This window comes from Notechis scutatus, chromosome Z (assembly GCF_049901735.1).
Source record: "Notechis scutatus isolate UNSWTSFEM ecotype Mainland chromosome Z, rNotScu1.2, whole genome shotgun sequence".
NCBI classification, from domain to species: Eukaryota; Metazoa; Chordata; class Lepidosauria; order Squamata; family Elapidae; genus Notechis; species Notechis scutatus.
The window spans coordinates 105,553,719-105,580,663 of NC_142025.1; the positions used below are offsets into that span (position 1 = coordinate 105,553,719).

At 37.7% G+C, this 26,945-nt stretch overlaps 1 protein-coding gene across 1 annotated transcript; it reads left to right on the plus strand.

Moving 5' to 3' along the window:
* Positions 1 to 522: 522 nt before the first annotated feature.
* LOC113426284 (olfactory receptor 10A7-like) lies at positions 523 to 26,932 on the plus strand. Its single transcript, XM_087945904.1, has 2 exons — positions 523 to 732; positions 25,973 to 26,932. The coding sequence occupies exons 1-2, from the start codon at positions 523 to 525 to the stop codon at positions 26,930 to 26,932; spliced, it is 1,170 nt and encodes a 389-aa protein (XP_087802030.1).
* Positions 26,933 to 26,945: the final 13 nt, after the last annotated feature.

The following is a 26,945-nucleotide window of genomic DNA, read 5'->3' on the forward strand; positions in this document are numbered from 1 at the left end:
CAGGGCTATCCACGAGGCACCCACACCTTCCAACAAGACGGAACTCCAAGCCTTCTTAGGGCTCCTGAACTTTTATGCTTCATTTCTTCCCCATAAGGCATCTATTGCAGAACCTTTGCATAGACTTTTAGATAAACAATCCCCTGGCATTGGGGACCTAGGGAAGCCCACGCTTTCAAATCAGTCAAATCCTTACTAACATCTGATGCAGTTTTAATCCAATTTAATCAACAGCTCCCCCTAGTCCTGGCAGCTGATGCTTCCCCCTTTGGTGTAGGGGCAGTTCTGAGCCACAGGCTCCCAAATGGCTCTGAGACACCAATTGCCTTCTTCTCAAGAACCTTCTCTGCTGCAGAAAGAAACTACAGCCAAATTGATAAAGAGGCTTTAGCTGCAGTAGCTGCTGTTAAAAAGTTTCACGAATTCCTTTTTGGTCACTACTTTGAACTTATAACTGACCATAAACCACTTCTAGGCCTTTTGTCTAGGGATAAGCAAACCCCGCAGGTCCTGTCACCTAGAATGACCAGGTGGACTCTTTTCCTAGCTGCCTATTCATACAAATTAGTGCATCGCCCAGGAAAAAATTTGTGTCACGCAGATGCCCTTAGTCGCTGCCCCCTGCCTATACCAGTCGAAGACCCCGCAGCCATTCATGCCATTTTTGAAGTCAACGAACTCAATTTACCTATTACAGCTGAAGACATTGCAACGCACTCCAAAAAAGACAGGGTAATTGCCCAAGTCCTGGACTGGGTGGGGAGGGGGTGGCCTGAAACACAATACACACCTGAATTCATGCCATTCAAGATTCGCAGGCAAGAGTTGTCAAATTCCTTATGCCTAAACTGCTAAATGTGATGATAGTTCAGTTTGCTTTGATGTTTAAAACATGAATCACTGATAAATTCTGAATCTGGATCCTATTCATAATCTTCTCTGATATTTGAGGAATTCATATCCACATATATCAGATTCATGAAAGCACAAATTTAATTAAGATTAGATGACTGATTCCAAATCTCTAAATATTTAATTTTTAAAAGTGTTTTTACTTTAATTAGAGAGTGTGATCTCAATGTTAAGAGGAATTCAAATAATGTTTTATTAAAATATATCAAGGACCTCAAAGCTTCTGAAAAGTCTACCTCACTGACATAGAAAAAATACTGCACTATTTTTTTTCTTCACTGACACCATTCTTTCATATTGATATGATTATGTAAATCTTCCAGAATTAGGATAGCCATATCCTTTTATATGAGAGCCAGAAATAATTAGGGAATTAGGGTCAGCAAAAACAAAAGGGATAATAAAATAAATGAAAATGTAACCATTTTAGTTCCAGTAGAATGAATTTTCTGCAGATAGCAGATTTTGTGGAGATGGAAAAATAATCCTTATCTATGCAGCTGGAAATAAGTGATTTGTTTCTTGATGTACATACCTTTCTTTCTTGATGTACACAGTTTGGTATTTAGGTGAACAAAATCCCTTCAAATCACCAATTCTTACTTTATGGCCAAAGAATATCACATTTATATTTCCTTCCGACTTGTGGGATGAACACACCATTCTGGTCTAGGATGTCAGAAGAAAGCACCCCGCCCCCAAAAAACCCCAACCCTTTGGTATGTCTCACATACCAAAGCTATAAAGACTGGAAAAGAAAAAAAAGCCTTTTTTATGAGATTGCATCTTCCAGTGTTATGAGAAACAGACAAGCAAAAAAATTCAAATCTGATTAGGTTTGCAGGACAAACAAGCTGGCCTGCTAGATTTGGATAACTTAACACCATGTTTTGCCTTGACACCTAATGTTAGAGCAAAATCTGTCTGACAATTTTTCAAAACATTCAAAAAAACTATTTTCCATTTTTCTATCACTATTTTCACACTGCTTCATAATCTCTTTTAAAGTGTTGGGGTATTTTTGAGTTTGCTGTATAATGAAAGTGGCCACATTAATGCCAACAATGTTGATGTTGTTGCTTTTCACTGCTTACCTTTTATCATGTCTCCCAAATTGAAAAGCCATATAGGACTAGTTGCCTGCCATTCAGGTGAAATATGAAAAGCCAGAGAAGCTGAAGACTGCAGGAACAGAAATAGAAAATATGGTAGATTTTTTTCTGACTAGTATTATTGCCACTTAAAATAATTGTTTTTCTGAGCAGAAAGAAATCTGTCCAAATAGCAAATGAACAAATGATCAACTTCTAATTGAAGAACTGGAGCTTTACAGTGGAGCTGTAAAAAAAACACAAGAGTTTTGCACAGGATTGGGAAGTGGCTGGAAAAAATGATGGGATTTAAAATAGACCATAGACCGGGATGTTTTCTGTTAGGAATTATGTCAAAAAAATATAAGGAAGAGTTGTATTTGATAATACTTATTACTGTGGCAAGAATGGTATTTGCCCAGAAGTGAAAGGAGAAAGAAATTCCTAGTGAAGATGAAGTAATAAATAAAATCCTGACATGCGCTGAAATGGATAGGCTAACCTTAGAGATGAAAAATAAGGATGAATCGGAATATTACATAATTTGAATAGATTTTATCATTGGTGGGGACAGAAAGGAAGAACCTAAGATGGAAATGAGTTGTTGAGAGGATATCTGAGATTATGAGACTAAAATAACACAAAGGATGTTGGAGGATTTAACTAAAAGATGAATAAATGTATATATGTGTGTGTGTGTGTGTGTGTGTTTTCTTAGGTTTTTGCAAGTACTTACATGTATGGTATTCAGCTTTGTTCGGGTATTTTCCCACATCATTATAGTTGTGCTTTTAAAGTTGTAGCAATGTTTCGGCAAAATCTCATCTGCCCTCATCAGGCTTCTGTATTGTGTTCGTCTGTGAGTCAGACTTTCACAGACGTTTCAACTGAAATGGTCATCGTAAACCTCTACATGGAACACTTTGAAACACAAGCTCTAGAAAAATATGATCACAAACCCAAACTCTGGCTCAGATATGTAGATGACACCTTCATAATCTGGCCACACAGGAAAGAAAAACTGAACAACTTCCTCACACACCTCAACAGCCTACACCCAAAAATACAATTCACCATGGAAACAGAAGCAACAATCAACTTCCCTTCCTAGATGTCTTAGTATACAAAAAATCCAATGGCTCCCTAGGACACACCATCTACCAGAAGAAAACACATACAAACTGCTAACTACACGCACTCTCACACCACCACCCAGCACAGATCAATTCCGTAGCTGAGACACTCATCTCCAGAACAAAATGCTTAGCTGACGAACAACACCTAAAAACCAAGCTACATACTCTCACTAACATACTAACAGCCAATGGATTCCAAAGAAAGAAGATTACCCACCTAATCCAAAAACAAACCCCAACCAAAATCCAAGACAGAGAACAAGAGAATGGCAAAGCCCTGCTCCCATATATAAAAGGCACTACAGACAAAATCAGCAAGATCCTCCAAAAACACAACATTAAGACAGCATTCTGCACAAACAGAAAAATATCCCCCATCCTAAGAAACCCAAGAGTTAGATAACCAAGGAGTATAATACAAAATCCCATGCACCGCTTGCCGCAACACATACATTGGACAAACCAACAGAAGAATTATCGCACGCATTGAAGAACACAAAAACTCAATCAAAAAAGAAGAACCGACCTCTTCCCTGGTCCAGCACCTGAAAGCCACAGGACATGAGATTGACTTTAAAAATACCAGAGCTATCGCCAAAACTCAACACTTCAACAACAGAATAATCAGAGAAGCCATAGAGATAGAAAAACACCCACACAGCATGAATAAACAAGATGATACCTGCCGCCTACCAGCCATTTGGAAACCCACCCTCATTAACAAATGAGTACCTAATATGAAGAATGACACCAGACCCACACCAATGAAGGCTACACAAGATGCTACCACCACACTTCCATGTAGAAAGCAGATTCACACCAACAGAGATGATGAGACATGACCACGGACCAGAAGCCATACAGCAGCTGCATCACTACCCGCTTCAAACCCCTCCGACCCATACATGAAGTGAACTGATGCCCAACATGAAGATGTGGCACGACCACGAACGTGAAGCCAAAGAACAGGATCACAGCTCGCCAGCTCAAATCCCCCGACAACTAAGACTAACCTGAACACAGCCAAGCCCCACCTGAACAGAACACACCCCCAGCCAATCAGAACACAGCGAACCCCCAACCAATCAGATCACAGCCAGGCCTCCATCCAATAAGAACACCCCCCCACCCAATCAGAACACAGCCGAGCCCCCACCCAATCAAGTCGCACTCCCACTGGCAGTTAAAAGAAAAAAATGCTGCAAGCTCACATTACTCCAAGAAGCACAAAGCCGAAGACACAAGCCTGAAGGTGACAAATGAGATTTCGTCGAAATGTCACCAAAATACTTCAATTTTACGCAGGAGAAAATCCAAATAACCAAAGATCCACATACAAATACCTGTACCTCAGAAAACAATATATATATATATATATATATATATATATATATATATATATATATATATATATATGTATGTATGTATGTATGTATGTATGTATGTATGTATGTATGTATGTATGTATGTATGTATGTATGTATGGATCTTTGGTTATTGGGTTTTCTCCCACATAAGATTGGAAGTATCTGAAACAACGTTTCGATGAAGTCTCATTCATCATCTTCAGGCTTCTGTCTTCAGCTCTGTGCTTCTCAGAGTGATGTGAGCTTGCAGCTGCTTCTTCCTTTTAACTGCTAGTGGGGAGTGTGACTGATTGAGTGAAACAGAAGCTACAGAGCTGAAGACAGAAGCCTGAAGATGATGAATGAGACTTCATCGAAACGTTGCCTAGATACTTCCAATCTTACGCGGGAGAAAACCCGAATAACCAAAGATCCACATACAAATACCCGCGAGAACCTCAGAAAATATATATATATATATATATATATATATATATATATATATATATATATATATATATATATATATATATATATATATATATATATATATATATATATATATATATCCTTCAGCTTTGTTAGGGTATTTTCCACGTCATTATAGTTGTGCTTTTAAAGTTGTAGCAACGTTTCGGCAGAATCCCATCTGCCATCATCAGGCTTCTGGGCAGATGAGATGGGATTCTGCCGAAACGTTGCTACAACTTTAAAAGCACAACTATAATGACGTGGGAAAATACCCGAACAAAGCTGAAGGCCATACATGTAAGTACATGTGTGTGTGTGTGTGTGTGTGTGTGTGTGTGTGTGTGTGTTTTCTCTGAGGTTCTCACGGGTATTTGTATGTGGATCTTTCGTTATTTGGGTTTTCTCCCGCGTAAGATTGGAAGTATCTAGGCAACGTTTCGATGAAGTCTCATTCATCATCTTCAGGCTTGTGTCTTCGGCTCTGTGCTTCTCAGAGTGATGTGAGCTTGCAGCTGCTTCTTCCTATTAACTGCTAGTGGGGGTGTGACTTGATTGGGTGGGGGCTTGGCTGTGTTCTGATTGGGTGGGGGTGTGTTCTCATTGGTTGGGGGTTTGGCTGTGTTCTGATTGGTTGGGGTTGGCCCTGTTCTGATTGGCTGGAGGTGTGTTCTGTTCAGGTGGGGGCTTGGTTGTGCTCAGGTTAGTCTTAGTTGCTGGGGGATTTGAGCTGGTGAGCTGTGATCCTGCTTCGAGTTTGTGGTCGTGCTGCATCTTCATGGTGGGGGTCAGTTCGCTTCATGTATGGCTTGGAGGGGTTTGAAGTGGGTAGTGATGCAGCTGCAGTGCGGCTTCTGGTCCGTGGTCGTGTCTCATCTTCTGTGTGGGTGTGAGTCTGCTTTCTACGTGGAAGTGTGGTGGTGGCATCTTGTGTGGCTCTCATGGGTGTGGGTCTGGTGTCATTCTTCATGTTAGGTACTCATCTGTTCATGAGGGCGGGTTTCCAAATGGCTGGTAGGCGGGAGGTGTCATCTCGTTTATTCATGCTGTGTGGGCGGTTTTTCTATCTCTATGGCTTCTCTGATTATTCTGCTGCTGAAGTGTTCGGTTTTGGCGATAGTTCTGGTATTTTTAAAGTCAATCTCATGTCTTGTGGCTTTGAGGTGTTGGACCAGGGAAGAGGTCGGTTCTTCCTTTTTGATTGAGTTCTTATGTTCTTCAATGCGTGCACTTATTCTTCTGTTAGTTTGTCCAATGTATGTGGTGGGGCAGGCAGTGCAAGGGATTTCGTATACTCCTTGGTTTTCTAACTCGATTTTGTCCTTAGGGTTTCTTAGGATGGTGGATATCTTTCTGTTTGTGCAGAATGCTGTCTTAATGTTGTGTTTTTGGAGGATCTTGCTGATTTTGTCTATAGTGCCTTTTATATATGGGAGGAGGGCTTTGCCTTTCTCTTGTTCTCTGTCTTGGATTTTGGTTGGGGTTTCTTTTTGGATTAGGTGGGTGATCTTCTTTCTTTGGAATCCATTGGCTGTCAGCACGCCGGTGAGAGTGTGTAGTTCGGTCTCTAGGTGTTGCTCGTTGGCTAAGCATTTTGTTCGTCGGCTAAGCAGAGAAAGCGATGGGAAAGTTAGATAAGAGAATTGCCTGAGGCGGTAGCCTCAAGCTGCCTGCGAAGTGGCAGGCTCCGCTATTTACAAAGGAACTGTTTTTGTTTTTTAACTACTCGAGATAACCTAATAGAGGGACAAGCCTGAAAAAGCCAAATTAAATGGTGAAGAATTTTAAAAGCCGAAATGACCCCAGAGCAAACCTGAACCAGAAAACCGTTCCAGTCAGGGAGTGCACAACCTCTTACCACGAAGGCTGAGCTAAAACTGGGGGACGCTGAGGAGGTGTCCCGTGGAGGAGGAGGAGCGTCCCGGAGTTTTAAGCCCAGCCTTTCCAGAAGAGACTGAAGCACCTCCCACTTCTGGATGCTCTGAACAGCTCATGGGAGAAAATATTGTTTACCTCTTTTTGACTTTATTATCTATGTACTATAGATGTACTTTCATGGACCACTGAAAGGAGGAAATGGCTCACATGCGTTGCCCAAGAGTGTGATAGGCAACAGGCTTTTAAGGGACTGCCAGAAAGAAGGGGGGTGTATTTTCCAAACCATCAGAAAGCAAACAAGAAGCAATGGATCAGGGGTGGGATGCTACCGGCCTGGTTCTATAGAACCTGTAGCTGTGAAGAGCAGCTGACACCGAACTGGTTCAGTATTTGGCCCACCCACCTGCTTGGGCTCTAGGCTGTCCTTTATTCCCTGTTTTTCCCTCCTCAGCTCCTTTGCGCGGCACAGCTAAGGTTGAAAAAGCAGGAAACAAGAGGATTTTCAAATGCTGTGCACCTGCGTGCAGCACTTTTCAGCTGTCCGGGTGGCACATCTGATGATTTCTTGCAAACACTACACACATGATTGTCAGAGAATTTCTTGGATTTCTTGCTTTCTAGCTAATCTAAAAGCAGAGCACTTAGGACTGAAGCTTTTCAGTGCAGACCCAGGTAGCCAATTGCAGATAGATAGATCTCTAAGTTAATCTGTGGTTCTGTGAGCAACTCAATCTGCCTGTCTGCTTTGTCTGCTTTTGGGTAAAAGTTGGTCTTTTTTAATAAAAAAAGTCAATATTTACATACATGGTGTGTTATGTGTTAATTTTATGAGTTTGCTTGCTAGCAAATTTTATGAGTCTGCTTGCAAGCAAATTTTATGTTTCAGACTCAGAAAGCCGATTGCAGATAAATAGATCTCTAAGTGAATCTATGATTCTGTGAGCAACTCAATCTGCCTGCCTGCTTTGCCTGCTTCTGGGTAAAAGTTGCTCTTTCTTTTATAAAAAAAATCAATATTTACATAATATTTACATAGAAGCCATGCCCACCTAGTCACATGACCACCAAGCCATACCCACAGAACCGGTTGTTAAGTGTGGTGGTCTGACATTCGAAATGAGACACAGGGAAAATGTCTGAGAAAATGCCAGCCCTGAGTGAACTCAGGTAGCAGTATTTATTGAGAAAAAAGTAAAACAAAAGTACAGTATGCATTCAGAAAACAATGACCTCTACAGAATTACCTCACCAGCATGAGAACATACAATCTTGGAAAGTCCCAGATGTTACCTTACTAGGATGAGATCATACAGCCACGGAAAGTCCCATGGGAAAGTCTGGAAAGTCCCATGAGAAAGCACAACTGTGTACCTTGAACTTTTACCTATTTTCCTGTTCCTTCTAAACTTGCAGATCAAAACAGGATGAGACATTCATTGCAAAGGTACTCCTACCCCCACCAAGAATGCCTGCATATCCCTAGATCTATGCTAATAGTTGTACAAAGGACTTACAGAAAATGATCAATAAAATATATTACCACATTCCCTCCTTTTTTATTTATTCAAAGATAGGGGGCGTTTTAGTGGCATAGTACACAGTTCCCTCACGACCTGGTCCCACACGCCGGAAGACTGAGGTACACATTTGTAATAGATTAGGAATACATTGAATAAAACAACATAATAAGATACATATAGCAATAATAATAACAACCCCTTGCAATAAGGAGCGAAACCATGACCCATCAGGAAGCCAGGACCACAGACTGTCCCAGAATGATGCATTAAACCCATCGGCTCCAGATTGATGCTGAGCAATACGAGCTTCCATGTCCTGAACAGTCTTTGTAATGTTTGGCTCATAATTATGTATAAAAACACAGCAATGCGAATGAATTAAAGCACAAACTCCTCCTTTGGCAGCTAACATAATATCTAAAGCATATCGATTTTGCAAAGTAACTTTACGAATTTCAGACATTTCTGCATTAATCATCTTAATATTCTTTATAGTATCATTAAACATAGCAACAGTAAAATTATTTAAAATATGAATATCCCTATAGTTCATAGCAACTCCCAAAGGTGGGATAAGACCTCGGGAAATTTGTGTCCATAGTCTGAAACAGAAACATTAAACAGGATCAGAGTTGTTGCACAGGCTGAAGATATAATATCCTTATCAGGTCCCGAGTAAAGAATGTCTTGATCCTTATGCCAGGACCAATATGCTGGAAAAATCAAAGGATACGCTGTTTGCAGATTAATTTAGTCCGGTTCCCCAAAGAAACCTGCTGCATACAAGTTGGTAACCTCAGATAAGCAGTCATCTTTTCCCAGTCTTCACATCGCGCGTCCGAGCCATCGCATCAAGAGAATCAGGAACCACAGGTACGCCATCCTGCTCCTCCGAAACTTCCTTCACAGATGCCTGCGAATGATCAGGTCGAACGCACCGACCAGGAACCCAACGAATTTGACCAAGATGTTCAACTGCTGCATAACCACGTCCCCACGTTATCAGCTCAGCAGGAACCCATGCCGGATCCGGAAGGAACCGCACCAACACCGAGGTCTCACCGCATCTGTAGAAGGAGAAGAAAAATGCCTGCTGGCCGCACTCACAGGGGTTACCAGACAAATTTAAAAAAATTTAAAGTATATAAAGCTAGATTTAATTGATCTTGAATCGCCGGAAGCCCCAGGAGCTTCCCTCCTTTTTTATTTAATTTAGTTAACATGGTCTATCCACACTGGCTCCTGTTGGAGTAGTTGTAATTTTAATAACTCCACAGGTGGGTGTTCAGTCATCATGAATGACAACCTTTGTATCAAACTGTTGCATCAAATCTCTGCCCCACAAGTTAACGTGAAGGCGCAGAACAATCGGTTGGAAATGTGCAATAGCACCTCCCTGCTCTGTTTTAACAGAAAGAATCCTCCTACTAACCCGTGCGTCCTGAAGTCCTCCGACTCCTCGAACGGACGGTGTAGGATCCGTCGGCCACTCCCTAGGCCACTCACTTTCGCTAATCACCGAGACATCTGCTCCAGTGTCCAGCATCCCAATGAACTTTCTACCTTCAACCAAAAGAGTTAATTTTGGTTTCTGATCAGCCTTGACATTTTGCATGATGGAAAACACACTAGACTCATTAAACATATCTGTAGATCCAAATCCACCCTGACGAATTCTATCTAACTCTCCCAAAGACATAGATGGCAAAACTATAAGCTGTGCAAAACAATCCCCTTTTTCAAAGATTGAGGAACAGGTGAATGAACCTGAATTTTGATCTGACCCTCATAATCTGAATCAATAACCCCAGGAACCACAAACAATTGCGCCTATGAGCCGATGATCTAGGAAGAAGAAGACCCACAGAAGCCGGAGGCAACGGTCCATAGAAATCCGTTGACCCTAAACAAACCACATGCGGATACCCCAATTCCAAATCCTCGGCTAATGGAAGATCAATTCCTGCTGAACCTTTAGTAGCTGGCAACCATATCTTATCCCTACCTCTCTCTGGTGGCTCCAACCCTTCGGACATTACTTCACTCTTTAGAGTAGGGAGAATGCCCTGATCCCTGCTTCCTAGTTTTTCCCTCAGAATGAAGTCTGCACTGATTTGCCCAATGGTATCCTTTCTTACATTTCGGGCACACTGATTTAGGACGAACACCCTGTCCCATTGATCTCTTATTCTGCTGACTTTGACCCCCTCCAGGAGCCCGACATTGCGCTTTAAAATGTCCAGGCTTCCCACAATTGAAACAATTTCCCTTTTGAGCATTTCCTGCTTGTAAAGCCAGAGCTAAAGTCTCCATGTTAAAAGACTGACTCCCAACCTTCCTACATGCATTAATCAAATCCGCGATTTCTCGCTCTCCACTTGCTACAAGTGGATTTAAGATCTTTCTGCAATCTGTGTTAGCTTGTTCTACTGCTAACTTCAAAAGCAACTCTTTCTGGGCGAATTGATTATCAATTTGTCTTTCAATAGCCAATTTCAGTCTGCTAATGAAATTTTCATAGGGTTCATTGTTCCCTTGTTTGATGTTAGTAAAGGTCTTCTCACCACCTTCGCCGTCAGGGAGAGCCCCTATGGCTTGAAAAATTAATTGTGGGAGAAGAGCGAACCCCTCCTCAGGCATACCATCTCTCTGTTGTTCCACTGTTGTATAATTACCAGCTCCGTAAAGCTGATCTGGGGTAATATTTGCTGTTCCCCTCTGGACTGCCAGCTGTCTCCATTTCTGATCTAACACCAAATATTGAGCTGGAGTTAAAATCATATTCAACAGAGCTTTCCAGTCAGCCGGAATCATTTTATTTCCATAACCGACTGCTTCTAACAATGCCTGAGTATATGGCGATCTAACACCATATTCCTTTGCTGCTTGCTTAACTTCCTTCAAAACCCTGAGAGGTAAAGGCTTCCACTGCCGCTGCGGATTCAACGCAGCGTCCATGACAATTTCTACTGGATTAAGTTGAACTTCTACTCCAAACTCCACCAAATCATCTCCTGATAATTCCCCTCTATTCTTTGCTTCTTTTTTTTTAAAAAAAACAAGTTTTATTAATTTTTAAAACACACAAATTATCATTATTCATTACATGTTTAAACCTTTTTTCATTGTAAATTTAACAAGTCAGATAAATTATGATTCTGTTTTAAACCATTTCCATATAACATACCAAAACCTCTTATTCAATTTCTCTTTACTTCTCTTTACTCTTATTCAATATCATTATTATTATTTCATCTGTTTCTTTCTGACTTAGTTACCATTATTCTCATTCTATATTTCTACAAGTTTTTACTAATTCTCCCCCCAAAAAGACATATACACAACACACAAAACATAAAAAAAATCTTTTTGGAAAGTAACTTGGACCCAGGTGTCTCTCTCTTCATGGACTTCAATTATATTCATGCTCATCTTACATATCATTACTTATTTTATTTACCATTCTAAGCCTTCTATATTAACTTCTCCACATATTTCACACTTCTTAATTCTATCTTAATTAATCATCTTAGTTTGAATCATTATATTTGTATCTTTTGTCCATTCTTTATTGTCCCTTTGTCTCGTTCCTTATAAAAAAGAAGAAAATAAGTTTCTCCTGAAATCATTAATCAGAGTATGATGCCTTTCTATCTCCCCCCTAAGTTAATCAAATTAATCTTTAAAATAATATCCAATACCCAATCCGATTTTGCTTGGTACATTCTATCTAACTAATACATCCAACATAATTAAGTACATAATTAGACAATAAATCCAAATATTAAAAAAAGATACTATAATAAAAATTTTATAATAACATCAATACCATAATCTTATTAAACTCTTTAATTAAAACAGTATTCTAAACCTCCCCTATTATTAAATTTTAAAGCCAATCATTTTTAAACATTTTAACATTTTAATCTCTTATCAACTCTTAAACCATTACAATACTACCATCTCATCTTATGTACCTTGCAAAATCTTTTTTTAAAAAAAATTATACTTTATCCATTATCCATAAAAAATTCCTTTTTTTCATTTAATTTCAAAACATTGTAGCTTTTCTCCACCTTTTCCCTTTCTTTCTTCTCCCAACAAACCTTTCTACCCCCCCCTTCTTCTAGCCTCTGCCTTACCGGCTTCCCTTCTCTGTCGTATTCCTTTTCCCTTTTGTTTACTATCATCATATTGGTTTTGCACCTTATTTTTCCCTTTCTTAAATGTTTTTTTAGATCTTAAGTCCTTAAGTCCTTTAGTTTTCTTCTTTTCTCTTCTTTTCTTTTCTTTCTCTCTTCCTTCTTTCTTGATCCAATTCTGAGATTCATTAAAAATGGCTCCTTCCTTTCTTTCTTGTTCCTCTGCTGTCTTCATCTGTTGTAATGTTTGTTGATAATTAGTAAGCGCCATTTCTAAAAAAAGGAAAGCTTCTTCCACACCATCTTTACCATTTTTTTTTTGCTTGTTCATATTCTTTTCTTAGTTCCTCAACAGAAAGAGCCATTATAAATCTTTTCTTTTCTTTTCCCCTTCTTTCTTCTTACAACAACCAGAATATTCAAAAGAAAATAAAAAAAATAAAACAGTCCCAAAGTTATCAGTCAGTCCAAACCAAGGCAGAGTTCTCACTTTCTCCTTCTGGGGTAATATCAATCAAAGAGAAAGAAAGTCCAAATCTATTTAAAATCTTATTGCAATATATTCTAGTCTTCAAATCCTTAAGGCATCTGCTCCAACAAAGTCTTAGCATACAAATATTTTCTTTTTAATCCTCTCTCTTCCCACTCATCGCTTAAAACCAATTTTCACCTAAAAAAAATAGGTTTCTTAATATCCAGTTATTTATTCCGTAGGAAAAGAGGGAAAGCTATCCTTTCAGCACCTTCAAACAGCCGCTTTTTTCCTCTTCTGGCAGGTATTATTCAGAAAGTCATACTTTTCAGGAATTTTATTAAATATGTCTTAGAGTCCTAGGAGCCAAGAAAAACTTTCTCCTCTCAAGCACTTTCTCCACTTCCTCCTGCGCATTCTTACCCGGCTGCCAGCTTCTTTGTGGCGGCCATTACAGACCGCCGCTGCACCGTCCTGGGAAAAGGGGTTCTGCCGGCCGGGAGGGTCTGCAACACCCCCAAACCCCTCTCCGGATCCCCTACCTTCAGCTGCCCCTGCAGGGCAGCCTAGCTCCGTACCCGTCTGGGTCGGAGCCCCAAAAGCGGCTAGCGCGGCAGGGATCGCGCAGCTTCGCCAAATCCCTGCCGCTCGCAAAGCCGACAAACCGGAAGTCTCCTATTCTTTGCTTCTTGAATAGCTGCAGTAACTGCATCCACCTGAACCCTTAAAGGTAAACTCTTATCCTCTGACAAAGTATTTCTAGCGCCGGACAGTCCCCAGATTTATCTGGAGGTGCCGTCGGCGGCAACAAACGCACCGCATGGTAAGGCGGCAAACCTTCTTCGGGGGTGCTAGGAGCGGTTGTTCATAAGTAGCTAACGCATCCATAATCACCCTCCAAGTTAACAAAATTGAAGAAGGGGCACGAGATTCCTCGTGCAAAAATTTCCCTATCTTTTTCCAGGACTCTACTTTAATACTACCTCCCTCCGGATATGACTTAATATTTTTCCAAACATACTGTAATAAGTCCTCAATTTCTTTCTTTCCTACAGCACAACCCCTACTGCCAACTCCAAACCCAAAACTATTCCCAATGATCCCTCTCAATTCCCTGATGTGCTCTTTCTGAGCCTTCGAGAGATCTCCCCCATACTCACGAAAAGAATCTATCTTCGTCAGCGAAGAAGATGAGGGCCCAATCGACGTCATGACGATGAGTATAGGATGCGGGAAACGTATAGCCTTCAAGCTATCACGTCGGGGTCACCATTTGTGGTGGTCTGACATTCGAAATGAGACACAGGGAAAATGTCTGAGAAAATGCCAGCCCTGAGTGAACTCAGGTAGCAGTATTTATTGAGAAAAAAGTAAAACAAAAGTACAGTATGCATTCAGAAAACAATGACCTCTACAGAATTACCTCACCAGCATGAGAACATACAATCTTGGAAAGTCCCAGATGTTACCTTACTAGGATGAGATCATACAGCCACGGAAAGTCCCATGGGAAAGTCTGGAAAGTCCCATGAGAAAGCACAACTGTGTACCTTGAACTTTTACCTATTTTCCTGTTCCTTCTAAACTTGCAGATCAAAACAGGATGAGACATTCATTGCAAAGGTACTCCTACCCCCACCAAGAATGCCTGCATATCCCTAGATCTATGCTAATAGTTGTACAAAGGACTTACAGAAAATGATCAATAAAATATATTACCACAGTTAAGAAATTTGAATCCCACCCCTGCATTGGATGGAAACTGAACAAAGAGAGAAGCAATCTAAAAGTAACGAGAAACTTCCTGACAGTGAGAACAATTAACCAGTGGAACTGCTTGCCACCAGAAGTTCTAGGTATTCCAACACTGGAGGTTTTTAAGAAAAGACTGGACAGCCATTTCTCTGAAATGGTATAGGGTTCCCCCCAAGGTCCCTTCTAAGTGTTATTCTGTTATTCTGACACCTTTCCCAGGACCTCTACTTTGATTTTGGCATCCTCAGACTCTAAGCTATTTAGCTGTGGTATAATGGAGTTGAAAGGGACTTTGAAGGTGTTCTAGTCCAATCCCCTGCACAGGCAGGAACACTGAATATGCAAAATCTGAGTAGAAGTCCTGGGAAAGGTGTCAGAATAACAGAATAACACTTAAAAGGGATCTTTGGGGGAACCCTATACCATTTTGGGATTATCAATTTGGGATTAAATTCCAAATGAAATTGAGTCTTCAGGGTAAGGAGATGTGAAGAACTTTCAACTTCAGGTTTCTAAAAATCTTATTTAAAAAATGAGATTAATATCCTAATAAGATTTTTAGAAACCTGCAGTTGAAAGTTCTTCACATCTCCTTTCCTTGAAGACCCAATTTCATTTGGAATTTAATCACGAACTGATTGCCCTTTTAGCATTTCTCTTTATATTTCTCCAAAATGCACTCCTAAGAATCCACATCCCCATCTCTCTCTCTCTCTCTCTCTCTCTCTCTCTCTCTCTCTCTCTCTCTCTCTCTCTCTCTCTCTCTCTCTCTCTCTCCCCACACACACACACACACACACACACACCACTTTCTTTCTCTCTCATACGCGGGCACACACACACACACACATACACACACACCCCTGGTCTGACTGGGACAAAATGATCCAGTGAGCTCCAGAGCAGTGGGCAGCATGAGAAGGCAGAAATAGAGTGGTGGGGTGGCAGCGGCAGCAAGAGCATGCAGTCACTGTGGCCACACACTTTCTTTATTTTGCCATTCTCCAGAAGAATGCAGAAATTGAGTGGTGGTGGCAGTGAGGGTCAGAGCATGCAGTCACAGTGGCCACTCACTTTCTTCATTTTGCTGTCCCCCGGGAGAAGGCAAAAATTGAGCAGCAGGGGTAACAGCAGCCACAGCATGCAGCTGCGGTGGCTGCTCACATTCTTCATTTTGCCGTCCCACAGGAGAAGCAGAAATTGAGCAGCAGGGGTGGCGGCAGGAGCCAGAGCATGCAGCCTCCATCGCCACTCTCTTTCTTAATTTTGCTGTCCCCCGGGAGAAGGCAGAAATTGAGCAGCAGAGGTGGTGGTGGCAGCTGGAGCATGCAGCCTCCATGGCTGCTTGCTTTTTTAATTTTGCTGTGCCCCAGGAGAAGGCAGAAGTGGTGGTGGCAGCCAGAGCATGCAGCCTCCACGGTCGCTTGCTTTCTTAATTTTGCTGTGCCCCAGGAGAAGGCAGAAATTGAGCAGCAAAGGTGGTGGTGGCAGCTGGAGCATGCAGCCTCCATAGCCACTCATTTTCTTCTTTCTTGCCATCCCCTGGGAGAGGGCAGAAATCAAGTGGTGGGGATGGCAGGGGCTGGAGCATGCAGCCACTGTGGCCATTCACTTTCTTCATTTCGCCAGAGTGGGAAAGACAGCCAGCCGAGCCCAGGGACAGTGGGGGAGGCCGGCAAGATCCAGGAACAGTGGAGGGGGTGGCAAGTTCCAGGTTTGTAATTTTTTCATGGAGCACTTAGAGCAAATGTAGTAGTTATAGTTTGAGAGTTTTGATACCCAGTAGTTCATGTAGAATCTAAAAGAATTTGATACTATTGTTTTTCCCTTGAAAAATTAAAATATCCAATGGCATTCATTATTATTATTTTTTTTTAAAACAAGTTTTATTAAAAGTTTCAACAACAAACAAATCATTACATATTAAATCTTTCCCTGTCTTTCTACAATAATTTCCCCAGTATTCTCATAAAACACAAACAAACACAAACAAACATAAAAATCTTTTAGTAAAGTACCTTGGCCCCAGTTACCTCTCTTTGCATGGGCTAAAATAATAGCGCATATCACTCTTCACAATTCTATCTTATTTAATCCATCTTAATTAAATCATTAAATTTGTATCTTTTGCCCATTCATTATCCCTCTATCTCTTCTTATAATAAAAAGAATTTCTCCTGAAATCACTAATCAGAGTATGATGCCTTTCTATCCTCCCCCTAAGTTAGTAAAATTAACATTCAACATAACAAATACCCAATTTGGTTCTGCTTGGTACATTCTATCCACCAAAAATGTTTAAATACATTGTATCCTCCTTTCCTTCGATATTTTATTACATTTTAAAAATCAATCATTATTAAAAAACTTCAACATTTTAATTTCTTATTAAATCTTAAACCATTCTAATTTACTATTTCAAATATAAATGTTACAATACCATCTTCTGTACCTTAGCAGAATCTTTCTTACAGAAATTTATATTTCATCCTTTGTCTCTAAAAAATCCCTCTTCTCCCATCCAATTTTAAAGCTTTGAGGCTTTTCTCCGCCTTTCCCCTTTCTTTCTTCCCCCACCAAATCTTCCTACCCCCCTTCTTCTTCTAACCTCTGCCTTGCTGGGATCCCTTCTCTGTAGCGTTCCCTTTTTCTCTTGTTTGTTATCATTATATTTACTTTGCATCATATTTTTTCTCTTTCTCAAATGTTTTTTAGATCTTAAGTCCTTCATTTTCCTTGCTCTCTTCCTTCCTTCTTCCTTAGATAAGTTTTGGGATTCAATGAAGATGGCGTCTTCGTCTCTTCCTTGTTGTTCTTCTTCCGTTTCCATCTGTTCCATTGTCTGTTGGTAATTGACCAGCGCCATTTCTAGAAATAGAAAAGCTTTTTCCATGCCATCTTTGCAGGCTGCTTTTGTTTGCTCATATTCATCCCTCAGGTCTTCAAAAGGAAAGCCATTATAAATAAATCTTTTCTTTTCTTTATTCCTCTTTCTTCTTACACCAACCAAATATTCCGAGAGAAAGGCAAAACAATCCCAAAATCCACAATCCTCAATAAATCCAAGCAAGCCAAAATTCCCCTTCCTCTTCCAGGGGTGGTATCAAACAAATAAAAAAAAGAGTCCAAATCTATATTTTAAAGCCTTATTAAGATTATATTTCTGTCCTCAAGTCTTCAAGGCATCTCCTCCAACAAGATCCAAATTTATATATTTTCTTTATACTCTCCTTCCGGCTTAATTCCGTCGGGAGGGAGAGTAAACTTTCCTTTCAGCACTCAAAATAGCCGCTTTTTTTTTCTCTTGTGGAAAATCATCAAAAACCATCTTTTCCAGGAATTAAATTAGATAAATCTCAAAGCCCTGGGTCGACCAAGAAGAACTTTCACTTTCAATAACTTTCTCTTCTTCCTCCAGCGCATACTTGCCCGGCTGTCAACTTCTTTGTGGCGGCCATTGCGGACCGCCGCTGCACCGTCCTGGTAAAAGGGGTTCTGCCGGCCAGGGAGGGGTCTGCAACACCCCAAACCCTTCCTCCGGATCCCCTTACCTTCAGCTACCCCTGCAGGGCAGCCTTGCTCCGCACCCGTCCGGTCGGAGCCCCAAACGGCTAGCGCGGCAGGGATCGCGCAGCTTCGCGAATCCCTACCGCTCGCGAAGCCGACAAACCGGAAACTCTCGGCATTCATTATTTTGAGGCAACATAATACATTGTTTGAGCATCATGGATTTATCATCACGGAGTTTGAGCATTATGGAATAAAAAGCTGGAATATCACATAAATATCAATAGATCAAATGTTTTTTTAATGTTTTGTTTATAATGAAATATCTATCAAACAATTGAATTTTTTTATTGGACTCCTCAAAGAATCCTCCTCAGAAAGGATGGCATATGACTTCCGGTTTAAGCTTCTTCGGCGATGGACCGAAATCTGTGATTGTGTGTGGTTTCGATCTGTGCTTGCTGCTGGAGCACCTTGAGCTGGCTGGTTTGGGGACTAAGCCACCCCGTAGAGGTGGTGAAGAGGGGGGAGACCACCAGCAGACCTCCCCAGCTAGCCATTATTTCCTTTCTCAAAGGCAGTTGCAGTGGTGGTCAGAAATGGCCACCTCAAAGAAGAACTGAACTGGAAAAGAATGTGCAGGAGGAAGATAAGAAGAGAAAGTTTTGGCTGACCAGGTCAAACTGAAAAAGCAACAACATAAGGTACCCTAGAATTTGAATTATTAAGAATAACATTGTCCCAAAGAAGATTTTGAAGCGGCGAATGAGAGAGGGAAAGGAAAGGATTTGGGTTTTTTTCCTTCCCCATATTAACAACCAAGAAATTTAAGTAAGAAACTGACAAAAATCCACTTTGACATTAACTTTGTAACAAGATAATAGAATCCCAGGAAGAGAAAGTGGAAAAAAGAAGCAAGAAGAAACAGCTTGGATTATTTGGATCACTTGGAGATTTTTGGATTTTTGGTTATTGGATCTAAAGAACTAAAATCAATTGGGTCATTGTTTAAAAGTTTTTTAAAATGGTATCACTCTTGGAAGAATTGAAAATGGAACTTAAAAAAACAGAAAGAAGATGCACAAGAAGGAAGAGGGTTTTTTGGCTTCGTATTTCAATTTTTAGAAATGGAGATCCTGAACTATGAGAAACAACAAGAAATGCCTGTAGAACAAGAGGTGCAGGACAAAAAAGAAGCCATCTTCAATGACCAAGTAATTCTTTGGGGGGGGGGAAGAAAGAGGGGAAAGAGAGTGAAAAATTTAAGATCTGAAAAAAAAAACAAAAAAAGGAATAGTTTGAAAAGTAATTACAATATTAGGAAGAAACAGAAGAGAGGATTACAGGAGAGAATTAGAATTAGAGAGACAAGGGGTCAAAAAGGGGAGGGAGAAAAAGAGGGGGAAGAGGGAAAGGAAAAGAAGTTATAAAGTACAGAAATAGGATATAGAGAAACAGGGAAAACATACAAGGATTAAAGGTATAAGCCTATTTAGAAGACATAGAGATAATGGGTGAAAATTTAATTGAAAGAGGGATTCTGCAAGGGTACATAAGATAGTATTGTTATATTAAAAATAGAAATGAACTTAGAAAATACGAAACAAGTGTGATTAAAATGATAGATAAAATATCATGGTAATGTAACGGAATGTTTGTTAATAAATAAATGAAATAAAGAGAATGGGAGAATGAAATTAGGAAAGGATGGGAACATTTTAATTATTATTAATGAGTTATAAAATTTTAAGTGAAGAGAAATATGAAAGAAATATGAAATATTATAAGTGTTTCTAAGGAAGTATGATATCCCATTGAAAAGAAATATTAAAGAAGTTAAAGATGATAACTAACATTAATGATGGAGCTGAAGTATTTTATTTATTATTGTTATATATATATATACTTTGTTTTAAAAACTTAGTGTGTATTTTAAGAATGTACCAAGCAGAATTCGACTGGAAGTTATGTGTTATATTGAATGTTATAATTGTTAGGAATAAATTGAAGTTTAAATAAGAGTTGAATTGACAAAAATTAAAAGATACAAAGGTGTCATACTCCAAGCAGTAACTACAGGGGAAAATTTTAATGAGAAAACAAAATATGAAATTGAAACAGGACAGACAAAAGTGTAAATATAATGATTAGAAAGATGTTGAAACTTAGAAAAAGATATATAAGTATAATTGAATCTAGAAAAGAATGAGATAATTAAAAGCAAGGTTGAGAAAACTAAGAGAAGGGAAAAATTATTGAGAAAATATTAAAATAGTAATAAGATATGGAATAGAACACAAAGATGAATAATAAATTGAGTTTGTGTCTCTATGGAGAAGTGATAACCTGGGACCATGCTATACTCAAAAAAAGATATTTTATTTGTATTATGTTTTGTGAAAACCTAAATAAAATTTTTACAAAAAAAAAAGAAAAAGAAAAGAAAGGATGGCATATGAACTTTCTTTATCGGTGATATAAACATTTATGGATACATTAATTCATATCATTTACTATGACTGGATGAGGTTTATTTTTGCAAAGATATTGTAGATAAATATGTAGATATATGAATAAAAGTTTTCAAATTAAATATGTCAAATTTATTTTTAAATATTTCCCAACAAAAGTTTTTTTTTTTCATGCACAATTCAATATATTGTTATTATGCAATATATTTAGGGATTTGTATTAAATTATTACACTGAGTTTTAGGATTTTGGTCTGAATTTTATTTTTTTATTTTAAAATTTCATATCTAATTGATAGATATTACAATTTTTCTTTATGTCTGTTGTTATAATGCTTTTTCTATATTCTGTTTTAAAGTTCCAATGACAACTTAAATCACTGTTGTATGGGACATGATTCTGAGTATAAATATTTATTTTCTTTGATTTTTTTTTAAATATAGTAAGCCAATCTGAACTTTATTATATTTTTCTCTGAAAAATTAATGGAACTTACGTCTTCAAAATTAGATGGTGAAAAGGTTTGAACATTCTAAAGACTGGGAAAAAGAGCTTCTGGTATCTATGGATAATGCAAACCATGAGTTGCTATTACCTATCTTATACCAATTTTGTGTCACAGCTATTCATGTTGACATTTAGAGGTGCTTCTCTCAAGATGGACCTATTTAATCTGCAAATCAATTTTATGTAGCAAATATTATGGTTGTGCAAATTATTTCAACTGTGGTATGAGGTAGAAAATTGTTTTAAAGTAAGCAGCTGAATGCTCTTTATTATTCTTATCTCATCTCCATAGTATTACTTTACTCCCATTAATAATCAGATTGATGTTCTTCCTAATTGGTTTTGGAAAGTAACCATAGCGATAAGAAAGACCAACAGTAGAAAAGAGCTATAAAATCATTTGGTGTCACAAAATTTTGTAAATATCTATAGCATCTTTTGAAGTTGGGTTGAAGCTCTTTAATTACTAACCATTAGCAAGTTTAAATTAATGGATGTTGGACCAAGAACAGCTGTAAAGTTTAACACTTCATGTTGATTTAGGTGAAATATTTCATAGTTTTCAAATTGTTTCAGATTCTGTTTAGTTTGGTTTTTATTCCCTGTCTATTTCAGAAGTAAGTTAGAATTCTCATTTGTTATTTCAAGATGAAGCATTTTGATTTATAAATTACAGATAACTCATCTGACTTCAGAAAGTAAAGTCAAATAATGTTAAAACATGATTGGAAAACTGCCAGGAATGCCAAACTTGCAGTGAACATTGGGCATTTAAGAAACATCCTGAAAGAAAATAATCAAAAATCACCTTTGTACAGTTGTCAAGAAAACCAAGTCGATAACTCCATTAAGTTAGCAGCAGTCAAATTTAACCTGAAGTCACCAGCAGTCAAGTTAACATGAAGGACAATTTGAATTTATACCTTAAGGAGGACATAATGGTGATCAATGTGGAAAGCCAATTAAAAACATCCTAACATAAGTTCAGAATTGCTTTGACCTGCAAGATGTTTGGCAAATAAATCTGATGATAACAGTAATAATAATAAGTGGACATACAATTTTTCTTGTTGAACATTTTTTTGTTTCTCTTGTTTGATTTGTAATATCTCCCACTGCAAGAGACTAAAAATAGCTTGAGATGCTTGGCATAACTCCCAGATTTTTTTGCAAATGGACATTTTAGTACCCAACTAATTTATCAGGAGATGAGAACCTAATTATGAAAGAAATTTCCCTTTAACTCATATAGAGCAACTGATTTTATATGCTTTAAATTATTAGAAGGTGGAAGGATTTTTCAATATCAAATATTTAGAGATAGTTTTGCTATTGGGTTACTTCAGTGTTGAAGTAATTAACTACAAATGGTACAATGTGAAAAAGAACTTAAGCATGGAGTTATGTTGAGCAAGCATTGTTTTATCATTGCCACAGATGTATAATAGTTGAAGTTATTGTTACCAAAACCTTCATTCAAGAATTATCAATTGAGAATAAGATATCAGAGTTCAGATTTTTTGTCACTTTCTGCCTTATCTGGACCCCAACGATAACTAAATTCTGCTGTGCTTTTTGTGACTAACACCGAAAGTATAGATTTTTATTTTGAAGCAATTTCAAACATATATCTAGAGCATTAGATGTACATAATCATTGAATGTTTAATTATGTTCATATACTACATGAAAGGAAAACTAAGAAAGATCTTAGGACCATTTAAAACAGAAATTTGGACTTAAAAGATACAGAATATACATGTATTTGGGATGGACCATGAATGGAATACCACTGAGATCCCATCTAGGAATCTAAGCAATTCAGAGGTAAATCTTTACATATTTGTCATATTCTGTGTGATGTATACATAGCAGAATAAGTTTTATTTATGTAATATGAGTTTTATGAGGAGATAAATGTTAAATTAGATAATAGGCTGTTGGATAAAACATTGCTATTATTTTTTGTAATAACTGAAGTGTAGCATATTCTTTGTAAATCTGAGTACTTGTGAACAGTTCTACTTAATCCGATAAATGTATCACTTACTTTAATGAACTTTTATAAAAGTAGATTTTCTAGGTATTGTAGAGATAAAGTAAAAACATGCAAAATGAAAATCATAAGAATAACATCAGCATGCTAAAAGCAAAGAAGCAAAATCATTTATTACATGGTACAAGTTAGTAGAATATTTATTATTCCTTCTGCAATCAGTCAGTTGTTTTAATTCAGTCACTGACTAGCAAAACAAACATCCCCATCTTTTAATTTCAGGGGCTTACAAAAAAATGGAGTTGAGAAAAAATTATACAAAGATTAAGTGATATCTTTCACTGGCATAATTCAGACTTCTCAAACATAATCTGGAATTCATGAAATACCTTCCCAGAATTCACCTGCAAATTAAGAGTAAAACTTTTAATGCATTTGGCTTTTTTTAAAATGTTGCTATTATATTAAGGATAGCTTGTACATTTTTTGAAATCTGTAATGGCGAGACTTCTCAAATTCTAAATCTATTAGTTAAATTTTGATATTTTTAAAGTGAAGAGTTAGTCTAAATAAATAAGTTCATTCATTTCCTTTTTAAGAAAAAAAATAGAAAAGATAAATCTCTCCTCCCCCAAATTTTGGAGGACTTGGAATAGTTAAAATAGCATTTTGTGTACTAATCATAAATTAACATGTCTATATTACTTAATATTTGGCACCTATATATTGCATTATTGTTATTCAAGTGCAAATAGAGGTAAAAACCTGATCAGATGAATACGTAATGCAGTACCCTTCTACATATCATATGAAACTGTCAGAAGCATTGCTAGTGTTCTAGGCTAGAGGAACATCAAGAAGAGAAGATACTTTTCCTCTAGGTCCTAGTTTTGATGGGAATCCTTTCTCTTCTTAAAATAAACAATTGCATACCTAGTTATCTTGTGGACAATGCTGCATCTAGTTTTGCCTTAAAATAAAAAAGTTAGAGCCTGATATAGGATCAGAATCTGATGATAAAATCTGTTTTATACAGTGAAATATCCCATTGTTGAAAAAAATATTTTTTTTGAGAAGGAGAAACAACCATAGAAGTATATGTATTTCAAATTCTGTAGAGTAAATTCATATATGCTTCTTGTCTTTATCTTCAAATAATTTTTAATGAGACTGATAGAAAGGGCAGAAGAAAATATACACTTAAATGAAGCAAATGTACTTTATAGAATTGACTAATGCATAATAAAAGCCATTAGGAAGGTTTTGAAAGACCAGACACATCAATTTCAGAAAAATGCAAAGAGTATCTGTCATAATACTTAACAAATCCATAAGCAAAAATAGATAGATTTGAGTTTTTTGTTTGATTTATTTAGGGCAGGGAATAGTTGTGAAGACAATTATATTTGATAAACTGGGATTGTTTTCAGGGTGTATAGTATTTAGGCAGTAACACACAAAACAAGCAAGATTTAAAATGTCCATATAGGTTTTCTTAAAAGAAAAGTAACATAAGGAATGTGTTTTTTTAGTCAAGAAGGATCAGTGATGAAAGGGGTACCCAATTATCTTTTGGCTATTTCCTTCTCTCCCCATGTAACTCTCTCTTATTTTCACCCTCTAGGATTCTAGAATCTAGACCTATATCAACAATTTCAAATATGCAACTGTGATTATACAGCAACAAATTTGTACAAAGGAATGTCTCTTGTGATATTTTTATTTGTGTGCTAGAGAGGAAAAAAAGGAAGGAGTTTGCTTTCATAGACTATGCAGTTGAAAAGAGGTGGAATAAAGAAACAGCAAGTGGTTTATTTTTTTTTCAAATTTTGAAACTGTTGATTATATAGGTTAATGTTTTAATATGGAAGGGATGAACAAGTTTTAGCTATCTAGTTTTGTGACACATTAGATAACAGCCACATAAATATCTGACCCTATAAATATATTTAACCTATGAAAAATCCTTGTGTGCAATAATCTTTAAGGTGATTCTCTTGTTTCCCAACTAGGAACAGCAATCTCACCTGTTCTTCTTTGCTGAAAAGCTTATCTTATGAAAAAAAAAAGCTTCTCAAAATCTTTCTTTCAGACAGAACTATAAAGTTATATAGCTGTAAAAGAGACCATAATTGATTATTTCCATTTAATATAAGGCTGATTGTGACAGAGAAATTGAACTTTCCTAGTTTGAAGTTTACAGTTTAACTTTAAAGGTAACTTAGTCTTCAAAAAGTAGTTCTAGTCTTTGGCAAAGAAGGGAGGAACAGTGCTCCCATTACTGCCTTTTCTACAGTCTCAACTCTGAGCCTTCCTTAAATTCAAAATTTTCAAGAAAATAGGTAAAAAATTCTGCTCATTTATTTATTTTGCAGAAACAAATGAACAAAAATTTCCTGTAAAACACAAAAATGTATTTGCAGAACTCATGCTGAGAAAATTCAAAGGATGTGACATACTTAGGAAAGTACATAATTGTTCTCACTTGCCAATATGTTGCCTGAATTGCTTGACTCATTCTGGTTGGCAGGGGTCTAAAAAAAATCCCAATATTTCTTTGTAAGAAGAGGATCTATTAAAAAAATATAAAAAAACATTCCAGGTGGTTCAGATATATGATTCCCAATCTTCATTATTTAATGAAATTGAGAATAATATTTCTAAATGTCCAAAACATTTTCAGAGAAAATGTGAGATACTGGTCTTAAGGAAGAAAAGGAAGAATGGAGCTTAGGCCACCAAGATTAATAACATTTTCCCTTTTTATTTCAGAATTACTCTACTTTCCACCAGGAAAAAGGAAACCAGTCAACTACTACAGAATTTATCCTTCTGGGATTTGGCAATTTTCTTGAACTGAGAATAGTCCTCTTCATATTATTTCTTCCTGTTTATACTTTGTCCATTGCTGGAAATCTCCTAATTGTTTCACTGGTTGTGATTGACCAGCATCTTCAGGCCCCCATGTATTTTTTTCTTGTTAATTTGTCTTGTTTGGAGACCTGTTACATTTCAACTATTCTGCCCAGGATGCTAGCTAGTTTTATAACTGGAGATCAATCCATATCAGTCTATGGATGCATCATACAATACTATTTCTTTGGATTTTTTGCAGCCACTGAATGTTACCTTTTAGCAATGATGTCTTATGATCGATATATAGCAATATGCAAACCACTACATTACAACATTCTCATGAATGGTAGGCTCTGCTTCCAACTGGCCTTTATATCTTGGATGAGTGGCCTTTTGACCAACACTATCATAACTGCTTTTCTGCTGGAACTTACCTTCTGTGGTCCCAATGAAGTGGATCATTTTTTTTGTGATATATATCCGGTAGCAAACATTTCATGCAGCAATACACGTTTAGTAAAGCTTGCTACATTTATTTTAGGCATTATGGGAACAGGGCCACCCTTTCTCATAACAGTGGCCTCATATATCTGTATTCTTCATAATGTCTTACAAATTAATTCTAAAACAGCCCAACAGAAAGCCTTTTCCACATGTTCATCCCATCTGATTGTAGTGACACTTTTCTATGGGTCAATATTTCTTGTCTATATAGTCCCAGAGATTGAAACACTAAAACAGCTGCACAAAATCTTTTCTATATTCTATACTGTCCTGACTCCTATGCTCAACCCCCTTATCTACAGCTTGAGAAACAGAGAGGTGAAGGAAGCTCTTTTCAAAGTAATCAGAAAACATAGCAACAAAATTTCATAATCTCATAGTACTA

Coding starts and splice junctions, on each gene's coding strand:
- LOC113426284 (XM_087945904.1), top strand. CDS start 523: ATGACCAGGTGGACTCTTTTCCTAGCTGCCTATTCATACAAATTAGTG. Junction 733..25,972: donor CGCACTCCAAAAAAGACAGG/GTAATTGCCCAA, acceptor TTTTTATTTCAG/AATTACTCTACTTTCCACCA.